The sequence below is a fragment of the Camponotus floridanus genome, unplaced genomic scaffold, assembly GCF_003227725.1.
Source record: "Camponotus floridanus strain SB8 unplaced genomic scaffold, Cflo_v7.5 scaffold15, whole genome shotgun sequence".
Lineage (NCBI taxonomy): Eukaryota > Metazoa > Arthropoda > Insecta > Hymenoptera > Formicidae > Camponotus > Camponotus floridanus.
This window is the reverse complement of record NW_020229270.1, coordinates 2,522,263-2,533,959: the sequence shown is the minus strand read 5'-3', so window position 1 is coordinate 2,533,959 and position 11,697 is coordinate 2,522,263. Positions and strand designations below refer to the sequence as shown.

General features: G+C 27.6%; 2 protein-coding genes across 2 annotated transcripts; one reads left to right on the top strand and one right to left on the bottom strand.

The window, feature by feature from the left end:
• The first annotated feature begins 83 nt into the window (after window positions 1-83).
• Window positions 84-1,461, top strand: LOC105258611 (trafficking protein particle complex subunit 4). Its single transcript, XM_011269965.3, has 2 exons — window positions 84-495; window positions 933-1,461. Exons 1-2 carry the CDS (start codon window positions 321-323, stop codon window positions 1,409-1,411), a joined length of 654 nt encoding a protein of 217 aa, XP_011268267.1. The 5' UTR covers window positions 84-320; the 3' UTR covers window positions 1,412-1,461.
• Window positions 1,462-1,514: 53 nt separating this feature from the next.
• On the bottom strand, window positions 1,515-11,672 carry LOC105258610 (xanthine dehydrogenase). The gene is made up of 25 exons (XM_011269964.3): window positions 11,357-11,672; window positions 9,011-9,353; window positions 8,860-8,917; window positions 8,672-8,768; window positions 8,292-8,527; window positions 7,916-8,163; window positions 7,665-7,806; window positions 7,439-7,606; window positions 7,226-7,302; window positions 6,940-7,146; window positions 6,659-6,843; window positions 6,475-6,588; window positions 6,248-6,389; window positions 5,871-6,164; window positions 5,543-5,665; window positions 5,113-5,468; window positions 4,563-4,737; window positions 4,272-4,463; window positions 3,955-4,100; window positions 3,705-3,882; window positions 3,007-3,135; window positions 2,701-2,943; window positions 2,085-2,339; window positions 1,815-1,982; window positions 1,515-1,738 (listed from the first exon to the last, which is right to left on the bottom strand). Exons 2-25 carry the CDS (start codon window positions 9,155-9,157, stop codon window positions 1,694-1,696), a joined length of 4,125 nt encoding a protein of 1,374 aa, XP_011268266.2. The 5' UTR covers window positions 9,158-9,353; window positions 11,357-11,672; the 3' UTR covers window positions 1,515-1,693.
• Between the last annotated feature and the right edge of the window lie 25 nt (window positions 11,673-11,697).

Genomic DNA, 11,697 nt, shown 5'->3' with positions numbered 1-11,697 from the left:
AGGTTGAATAGCACGCTTATGAGGAGAGTGAGGAGGGGATATGTTGGCACTGAAGGGGATACACAAAACACGCGCCACGCGCACGTCACTACGTCAGAGGTCAAAGCATTCAACATTCGGCGCTAGCATCTCTGAATGTATAAATTTATAGACTTTTGCGTGAGTGCAAATTTAAAAGAAAGTGATCGTGATAAAGTAAAGTTTTTTAACAAATATGAATCATTCAATGCGTGTATGATAAAATTATAGTTAAATCAATTTGAACGTGATATAATTATAAGTTTGATGAATATATCTAACCTTCAAACGTACACGCAAAAATGGTGATATACGGTGTTTACATCGTGTCAAAATCTGGTGGCTTGATTTTTAATCACGATCATAATGTTCCGAAAATTGAAGTTGAAAAGTCCTTCAATTTTCCACTCGATATTAAATTAAACTATGAAAATAAAAAAGTGGTGGTAGTTTTTGGACAAAGAGATGGGATTAATGGTAAAGATACACGTTTTAATAATATTTAGAATTATACAGAGTGAAAAAAATAAATACTTCTAAAATTTTGTAGTACCTATTTACCTATCGATTGGCATATATTTATATATGTATTCACAAAAATTCAAGTTTCAAATTCTTTAAATATCTTTGAAAATAAACTAATAAATTGTTAAATAAAGAAATATCAAATAATTATTTGAAAGAGCAATAATATGTTTTGTAAATTAGAATCGAAATATAAAATAATTGTGAAAAACAGAGCCATGCAAATGAAGACACATTTGCTTATATAAATTTTCCAATATTTCTAAAACATGTCTAAAACATCATAAAATATAGGATTGTATTTTCTTCACTCTATATGTATTTGTAATACAGCATATATACTTTAAAAAGTATACAGTAATGGGATTAAAAATTAAATATATTTTTAGTGGGTCATGTATTGACTGCTGTGAATGGAGTTGCAGTCGCAGGACGTGAACTTGAAGATGGACGAGATGCGTTAGAAATGTTAGAGCAGTCAGAAAATTTTCCTATAACATTGAAATTTAGTCGAGCAAAAATGACAACAAATGAGAAGATATTTCTAGCTTCGATGTTTTATCCGCTTTTTGCTATAGCAAGCCAACTGAGTCCTGAACCACGCAGTTCAGGGATTGAAGTTCTTGAGGCAGATACATTTCGTTTATATTGCTTCCAGACATTAACAGGCATTAAGTTTATGATAGTAGCAGAACCGTCACAACCAGGTATGGAAATTTTATTGAAAAGAGTATATGACTTATATGCAGATTATGCATTAAAGAATCCATTTTACGCATTGGAAATGCCTATTCGATGTGAATTATTTGAAACTAATCTACAAACATTATTAGAAACAGTCGAAAAATCTGGTATAAGCAATGTTTAATGTATATGTTGAGCATGTTATAAAAAAATTACTAAGAATTTAAGATTATTAAATAAGAATATATAAGAAAGTAATATTTTTTTCCTCAATTTTCATTATTATATATAGTATTACATGTAAAGCTTATTTATATCACACAATTAAAGCTCTAATTATTTGATAAAATAATAATTGATAAAAAATTGTCCATATGTATTCCACAGTATTAGATTGTTATTTTCATAATTTTGTTATAAAAACAATTTAAAAAATATAAAGGCAATATCTTAAGAATTTCATAGATTATGGCACCATATTCCATTGTCGCTTTAAATCAGGCTCTATAATCTGTACAAAACAAATAAAATGTATATTAAAGATATGTAAAGTTTGAATTTACAACTATTTAACATATCATTATCACCTTCATTGTCAAATTATCTATGCATGCATTACGTATATTTGCGGCAGTTGCAGGAGCATCAAATCTAAAATAGCCATGAATATTCATATCTTTACGTGCAGCCTTAATTGCTTCTTTAATAGCAAAGAATGCAGATGATGCTAGAAATAATGGTGGTTCACCAACAGCCTGTGTAAATATTTTAATAATATATTTAATTTTTATAATTTTCTATATTCTCTTTTTTGTAATTTATAAAATGCATCTTGAAAAAGAATTCTTAGAAGATACCTTAGAAGAGTATATTGCTCTTGGATTGGAAGCTCCTTTTAACAGAGAAACATTAAATTCCTGAGGTATATTGGCGAAACCCGGCAATTTGTATGCACCAGGTCCTTTACTGAATAAAGTTCCCGTTGGTGAATAAATCATTTCTTCTAACGTGAATAAACCATATCCTTGAATAAAACCACCTTCGACTTGTCCAATGTCAATGGCTGGATTTAAACTCTCTCCCAAATCCATAACAATATCTGTTCGTAAAACCTATATGAATTAAAAAAGATTATCTATGTTAATTTAGGAAATTTTTATTACATCCAGAATATTAACACTCATTAATAAATCATTTTCTGTAATATATTTAGACGTTTTATAAAATTATATTTTTATAATTAAATATTTATTTATTAGGTTTTTATATATGAACAAAAATAATGAGACTGATTTAAAAAAAAACTGTTAATAATATTGAGACATACATTAAAATCAAATAATCTGATTTGAATTTTAAAACTTTGACGATAGAACGACATTAAATATTTCATCCCTCCTTCTGCAAACTAAATAAGTATAACAAGAGCATGTTTTTAAAAAATCAGTCTTATTTTAATGCAAAAAATTATACCTCATGATCTCCAGTGAGACAGTCAATTTCAACTTCCGTACAGGCGACGCCATACGTAAAGTAATTAAACGGATTTCCCGAATTAGTATCGAAAGAATACCCGATATTGGGTGTTCGATAAAAACCGGAAGCAGACAGACTTATCCTTTGGCTATATGCCGTCTTTATCCAATCTTCCCAAGTACTTTCTGGATCGCTATCTATTATCGGTTGTAATCGTTTCATAATTTTCTCGCAAGCATTCTGCAAATTAATTTTATTAGTGTCTACATTTCCATACACTAGAATATTATTTATTGTTATTACCATAATAGCCATGCCATTGAGATCGGATCCAGCGCTTGCCGCAGTAGCAGATGTATTGGGAACTTTATCAGTAGCTGTTTCAATAATATGTATCTTGTCTGGATTTACTTTTAGTACTCTGCTAGCAACCTAATATAAAGAATTTAATTCAATTTCGACCGCTATATATACTAATTAACTGCAATTATTAAGCATATTTAATTAGGATCTGTAATTTATATATATGTCTATATACACTTATTTTTCTTATTTAATTTTCATATAAATTTGAATAATAAAATTAATAGGATAATAGGAAAATAAAGTTTTTATTTGTTTGTGATTTTTAAACTTAGTTTTATCAAGAACACATTTTCATCGTTTATTATATATATATATATATATATATATATATATATATATATATATTGTGTGTGTGTGTGTGTGTGTGTATGTACACACACAATAAACAATTGATAAAATAATGTATCCTTGATAAAACTAATAGCGACTTGTCGGATTCAATCGCTCTGAGGTAGTTTACTAGATGTTATTAATCAATCAGTCATTCTTTAGAAGAATATATGGTTACATTTTTCAAAAGAATGGCTATAATTTGTCAATAATGTCTAGTAAACCTACCTTGAAGCGATTGAACTCGACAAGTTTGAAAACGCTATAAGTTTTATATATATATATATATAAAATACAGATATTACTTGAATCATTTTTATATGTAGACCTTGTCCCATCTCAGTCCCACCATGAGATATTAACACTGACCCATCGGTATAAATGTGTACCAATGCGCCCGCTTGATTTAAAGTTAAAAGAGTATATGATATACCAAACTTTGTAGGTACAATCGCGAGACCTTTCTTTTTAAATCGATTCTCCCTAAAAATTTATCATAAATTTTAGCAATCTTTAATCTCTAATTTTGAAGAAAGATAATCATTATATACTCGCCTATTATAACGTTGGATCTCGACTATTCTTTCATTATAACGAGAAGATGCTACACATTCGCGCCAACAACGATCCAAGGTACAATTAACAAGTTGTTGGTTGTAATGCGTTAAATCACCTTCTTTGTATAAATTTAATTCGGATAACTGTAACAAAAGAATATAATTTTTTCTTATTACTTTCGCTTATTTATAATGTATAAATTAAATCTTCACGTATACATATCGAATTTTATATAATTAATTTTATAAGATTAAGATATAGTTTTTTTCTGTATTTCTTTTTCTGTAAAGTATTAGTTTAATATTAAAAATTACTTTAACGACATCCAGTTCCAAATATTCGGCGATATGTCGAATGATAGTTTCAGCGACAAACATTCCTTGCGGTCCACCAAAACCACGGAAAGCTGTATTTGATGGTAAATTTGTCTTACATATATATCCATATACTTCTGATACCGGAATTCTATATGAATTTTCAAAGTGGAACATGGCACGTTGTAATACCTAAAAATATTCAAAACAATGATTCGTTTTCACATAAGTAATTATATGTAAAATTTTGAATAAATATCAATCTTTCAAATTAATTATGTTATTACTTACTGCTACTGATAAATCGTAAGAATAGCCTGCATTATTGTATATATGCAATTTCACCACTTTAATGAGACCGGCATCATTAAATCCAACTTTATATTTAAATAAAAATGGGTGTCGTGTTCCACTTATTAGCATATCTTCGTCTCTGTCTAGCATACAACGAACTGGTTTCTGCAATCTGTTTCATTTTTTTTTACATATACATATATATATATATATACATACATATATATATATATATATATATATATATATATATATATATAAATCGATTGTATATTTCTATTATATATTTCTATATATTTCTATTATATATAAAATATGTAAAACTAATTTAAAGAAAACTATAATAGGAAATTTCAATTTAGAGATCATTAAATAAAATAATTTTCATCTCAATATTTTTGTTGTATCCTTATATTCAGAAATAATTGTATGTATTATATATAACAATGTATATGTAAAACTATATATACCTTTATATACCATATGTAATACCTTTATAAATCATATGTAAAACCGTATATACCTTTTACATAGTTTTAGTACATACCTATGTGCTGCAAATGCGACTGGTATCGCGAGTAATGATGAACGGGATTCTTTCCCTCCGAATCCGCCGCCTAAACGCTTCACGCGAACATTAACTCTGTTGATGTGTATATTTAAGACGTGAGCGATTAATTTTTGTATCTCAGTGGGATGTTGCGTGGAACAGAACACTTCCAATTCATTCTCTTCGCGAGGTACGGCAATAGCAACGTTCGTTTCCAAATAAAAATGTTCTTGGCCACCTATGCGTATTTCTCCTTCTATAACATGATCTGCTTCTCTAAAAGCTTTTTCTGAATCGCCTTTAATGATGCAATTGGAAAAGCCAGAGAAGAATGAGTCGTGCGCGATAGCATCCTATAGAAAAAAGTTTAGTACGTTTATGTATTATTGCATTATATCATCAAACATTATTGTTTTTTATAAGATACCTCGATGGATATAATAATAGGTTCTATATTTTCATATTCTACTTCAACCATTCTTGCCGCAGCCTGAGCAATAATTTGATCTATAGCAACAATTGCACCAATTACTTGACCTTGACTCGTAACCTAAAGAACCAAAAAAGAAATGAGATTAATTAAAATATAATGAAAGACTAATTTTAAACAAAAAACTGGTCTTTCAGCTATTAATATGTTGTAAAGTAATAGTTTCAAAATAAAAGTTTTTTTTTGTTATTCTCAAGTCATAAAATAAAAAAGATTGATGGCTTTGACAAACAGATATATTTATATCTATTTTAAGGAAACATACCTTTTCTGATACAAATACCTCTTCATCGTGAAATATAGGGCCCCATTTTATGTCTTCCCCTATATCTTTTGAAGAAAAAAATGATACGACTCCTTCCATGGATAATGCCTTAGTAGGATCTATTCTTAAAATTTTTGCATGCGCTCTAGTGGAAAGAACTAATGTTAAGTATAATTCCTCTGTATATTTGGGCATATCATCGCAATATATCGCTTCTCCTGTTGCTTGCTTGAATGCACTAGCGTGCACAATAGGGCGTCCTATTAGATCATGTGATTCCTGATCTTTGGATACCTATTAGAAAAAATTATAAAATATTACAATTCTTATTTTTATTTTAAGAATAATTTGTATAAGTACTTAAATTAAAATATTACCACTTGGTAATATTGTGAACTTTTTGGCGCTTTGTAATGGAAACACTCTGATGCGCTTTCTATTTCCCTTGGCAAGTGCTCTACAGTCAAAATATTTTCCGACAATTTCTTGGAGATGTGCACAAATCCTTTAAAAAATAAACTGTAAGATGTATAACATGTTAATCATATTATGTTTCGTTCTGATTTACTTTGATTTTAAATATTAACATGATCTAATAACGCACCTGAGAGTGAGAGATCGACGATATTTAATCATTCCTCCCGGTGCATCATCAGCTAACGGTAATTCTTCGAGCAAAGAATCGTAAACCTCCTCCAAAATTGATTTATCCCATTTTCTAAAATTATTAATTTTTATATATATACACACACACACAAAGCATAACGTATTCATTTGATGATACTTACTTTCCAATTATCTTCTGGCATGTCTTTCTTGCTAAAACAGTTGTAGGCGCCATTCCACCAAACGCGATATGCGCTTCCTGAATTATATTTTCATCAGGAGCAAAATGTACATTCAAAGCCATATTGACTATGGCTATATCATCATCTCGTCTTTTTGCTTGCTTATAAGCAATAAAATATTGATTCTATAAAAAATAAAGAATAAAATCTAAGGGTAAAAAATAGTCTTTCTAGTTTTGATATATTTTGCAGAATTGTTTATTTTTTATTAATATTCTTACCTCTTTTGTGAAGGGAATATCGATGGAGACTAGTACTTCCTCGGGTAAAACGACATTACGTCGATATCCAACAAAGAAAGTATGATCCATTGATATCGTTCTACTTCCATGTTTTAAACTACATAAATTTAATTTAATATTTGCTGCCATAAAGATTGGATTTAAATCTGATATTGGACTACCTGTCATTATGTTGCCACCTACGGCCTAATTATCAGAAAAAAAATTATATTTAAGTTATAAATATATTAACACAAAGAATCATTAAATAAATATTCGCACTTACGGCAACATTTCTTATTTGTTTTCCAGCAAACCAATGTAACATATTTATTATTTCTGTAAAGATCCTCGTGTTGTGTTCTATTGGAAAAGTATTGCATGTTATATTTATTTGTTAAGTTAACGTAATCATAAAAATTATTTATAACTGACAATTATACTTATAATAATTATAATTTCCTATAATTATAATAAATATAATTCTCTATCATATTACCAGGTTCTGTTTTAATATAATGTTTTAATGTTTCTTCAAGCTTAACTAAAGTCACACTTGCACCTATTCTCAATGCTTCTTGCGTTTTGATAATTTCATGCATCTCTTTTATCTGTGTTGGTTGTATAAGTACTGGATAGACTAGATGTTTAAATTTTACCTCGACTCCTATAATACATAATATATGATATTGCAATATGAATTTAAAGGAAATAAATATACTAACCGATTTCTGTGTTGCCAATCACAATTTTGGCATTTGGATACTGTTCTTTAAGGGCAAGCAGTGTCTTGAAATTTGTTGGTCGGTACCAAGTAACGTTTTTGCCTTTCACTATCAGAAATTGCTCATCTAATTTAGATTCAATCTATGTAATAACAATTGTCATATTATTTTTATTTTATATAATTTTTATTATTATATATACATGACATATTATTTGTATTAAGATCTTTTTAGGATTAATGACAACTTACTTTTAATTTTGGTGGAAATATTGGTTCTTGAGTAGGATCATACGGGCAGAATTCTTTAGAATTAAAAATCTCAGTGGGTTCTGAAGTGAAAGCTCTTTTACAGCAAGCATCGCCCATTGAACAAACTCGTGTATCATTTATTTCTTCTTTTCGTACATTAGCCATTAATTGTGATTGTTCCCATTCTTCTGTAAAAGTCTTGAATCCCTCTATAATCGGTCTATATCCTGTACATCTACACAGATTACCTAGAAATAAAATATATTACTTAATATAATATGCACTTAATATATCTCTCTATATTATTTATTTCTATATAAAATAATATTTATGTAAAAAAATTATAGGATAAAAAGAGACTTTTTAAATCTAATACCTTGAAATGCAATTTCTAGATTTTCCATAGTTGGTTTTGGTATACTGCGTAACAAGGCATACATAGACATAACTATACCAGGTGTGCAAAATCCACATTGTGATCCATGTGCTTTGGCAATACGCTCTTGTACTGGATGCAACTTTGTTCTTACGCTACCTATACCTTCTACAGTAGTTACAGCTAGACCATGTACAGCACATATCGGTGTCAAACATGCATTAACAGCTAAGTGACTTTTGATTGACATAAAAGGATATATTAAAGAAATAAATTTATTAGAATATATTAGTATATATTAGAATGGGTGTGTGTGTAATGTGTGTGAGTTTAATACTTCAAATCACTATGTGAAACATCGCACATAATATCAAGGATACATAATTCTGCCAGAAACACGATCAAATCTTGAAATCATAACTGTACAAGCTCCACAGCCTCCTTCTGCACAGCCAAGTTTTGTGCCAGTTAATCCGACTAAGTCATTGTAATTAAGGATAAATTAATCCATATTATCAACAATATTATCTTGATGTGAGAATATATTTATATATATATAAAAGGATACGTTTGTTGCGAAGATACCATAAAAGTGTCCATTGTGGATCTATATTTTTGTCCGATATCTAGATCACATTATAAAGAAAAAGATATTTAATATAATATTTCATATTTAATATTTCAGCATAGACAATAAAACTAAATTTGTTGTCACATACTTGCTTTCCGTTTACATAAAACACAAGAGTATCTGATACTAGAGTTTCTTTTGACTCATTATCACTTGATAAATCAGCTTCATCAAATTCATTAGAAATTACATTCCCATTGCATATAAATGTTTCTTTAATTAAGTTTTCTTCCATTTCCAAATTGATATACTTCTGTATTCTCTTTTAACATATAACTCACTGTAATATATTTGTATCACTATGATCACATATACTATTCTGTGAAACAAGTATCAGTAGATGTTTGGATGATCCAATAAGTTTGTCTTATTTCAACATAGAATGTAATCACTATGTAATCCTATTATTATGCAACACTGAAGCGTCAAGACTGTAATAAAAATCGTTGTTTTTCTTAATTTGTAAGTAAACACAATGTAATATAATCATATATTCGCTGACAATTAAATATGAGAAATAATATATAAATTAATTATAATATAAAGTATTATACATAATAAGTTATATTATAATTATATAAGTCTGCTAATATCTGCGTATGTTCTAGTTTTTACTCCAATAATAATTTTGTTAATCTTGTGAGATTATATTGCATATTCATTATCATATTATCATATTCATAAATCAAAATATCAAATCATAAATTATCAAATCAAAATTATCTCAAGCGCGACAATCGTTTGATGGGTTTTTACAGCTCGATTCTGTCTCACTTATACCAATTTCCATCGTAGTCAAGCAGATTATAACTGATTAAATTGATAATTTCCGTTTATGATAACCAACACGTTTATTCATTTCGTTCTGATGCGATGCAACAATGATAACAAAATATGTTCTTTCAAAAATAAGTACAAAATAATCTTCCAGATTTGCTTTACTTTTTTTAAATCATATTATTTAAATTTAAAAAGTTTTAATAATTCTCCTTCATTTTCAATTTTTATTGAAATAGCATTAAAATATAAATAAAATGCAAAAATGTTGAAGATTTTTATATTAATTAATATAGAACGTAAGATTTTGAATTTTTAATATATAACAACTTTTTTTAATTTCTTCATGCAAGTATTTTCTTATTTAATCTTAAGATTTCAATTTAAGAATTGTTTATTTAAAAAACAGTATATTCGCATTTTTTTATGTTTTTCTCTTTTCTTTGTTATACTTCTCTTATTTTATATATAAATAAAATAATGTACATATAAATTTTGTTGTATAATTTTAGCTGAAGACTCTAGGATACGATATATTTCGTGAACGTATACTACATTAATATATATTTATATAAATAAAAATTTACATAAATAAAATTTACATAAATAAAAATTTACATAAATAAAAATATAACAATTTTTCCGAATTTACATGTTTTAACGATACATTGTTCTAAAATTTTTGTACTATGTGTTTTGATCTCAAAATATGTATACATTAAAATAAAAATATAAGATATATGCAAAGCACAATGATCGTTGCAATAAAACATATATTACAATATTTTATCACACTATCTTCGATCTGATTATTGTTATCCGTGATTACGATTTATAAAAGCATACAATATAGTTAGAATGTTATTTTAATAATATATATCTTATCTAAGCGATATATTAATTTCATATAAAAATTAAGCGATATATTAATTTCATATAAAAAATATATCCTATAGTTTAAAAATATTAAAATATCCTTATATATATTTTTTCGATTAATTTTAAATAAATTTTACTGTTCATGAAAACATTTCATTTAAAATTATCAGCACCCCAGCAAACAAGATAACGTCTAAAGATGTTTAAAAATGTTAATAACGTTTTGATAAAGTATTACGTCATTAAGACGTTCTTAAACATCATGTTTGCTGGGACAATTAAAAAAAACAAGTAAATATATTTTAAACTTTTAAAAAAGAATTGAGCTAAAAAATATATTCATACTATTAAATATTTGTATATTTTTAAGATACAATTGGCGGAATGCACAAAATGTAAAATATAATTTTAGGAATGCAGCATATAATTTTTATATAAACAAGACAGTTACAGATATATATACGTCTATATCGTAATATTGCAAGCAATACAAATTTCTGCAAACTATTAAATAACAAGATTAGGAAAACTTGAGTTAGAAAAATGTTATTAGTTTCATAGAACGAAGTTGAAATAAAATATACATGAAAAGTTCACGGAGATCACGATTGCGTCTAATGGCACTTATTGCAACATTTGACGTCACGAGCAAAATAGAAAAGAAAAATGCAATATTCTATTAAGAATAATCCTCGATTAAATAATGCACAATAGAAATATAAGAATGCATGCTAGCACATCACACAGTACTTAATATTTTGTAAAAGATCATACGCACCGTTTACACTCACTCTTCGTTTCCGTGAAACATGTAGACAGATAATAGAATAATCACATCTGTTCGGCGTCGCTGTACGCTCTAAACTATAGTCAAATCCGTACAATAAGAGTGACATGTGGGTTATCATCGGAAGATATTCTATATCTACTGACTAACGTATCATTGACAAATATATAATCTCATGAAAAAAATCTTTTTTCGAAGCGTGATTTTTCCATTTTACTGAAAAAGTGGAAATAACTTCCCCAGATTCTTATTGATAAACGTTAAGCTAATAGTTTTTTATTATAAAATCTTATTATTAAATAAATTGTCTCTAAAATTAACTCGAAAAATAT

What these genes read in the sequence shown, in the direction of transcription:
- LOC105258611 (XM_011269965.3), top strand. Translation starts at nt 321, where the DNA reads ATGGTGATATACGGTGTTTACATCGTGTCAAAATCTGGTGGCTTGATT. An exon ending in ACAAAGAGATGGGATTAATG is followed by an intron (nt 496 to 932) that starts GTAAAGATACAC and finishes ATATATTTTTAG; the next exon opens with TGGGTCATGTATTGACTGCT.
- LOC105258610 (XM_011269964.3), bottom strand. Translation starts at nt 9,157, where the DNA reads ATGGAAGAAAACTTAATTAAAGAAACATTTATATGCAATGGGAATGTA. An exon ending in GTTCACAATATTACCAAGTG is followed by an intron (nt 6,165 to 6,247) that starts GTAATATTTTAA and finishes TTTTTCTAATAG; the next exon opens with GTATCCAAAGATCAGGAATC. An exon ending in AGGTATTTGTATCAGAAAAG is followed by an intron (nt 5,666 to 5,870) that starts GTATGTTTCCTT and finishes TTGGTTCTTTAG; the next exon opens with GTTACGAGTCAAGGTCAAGT.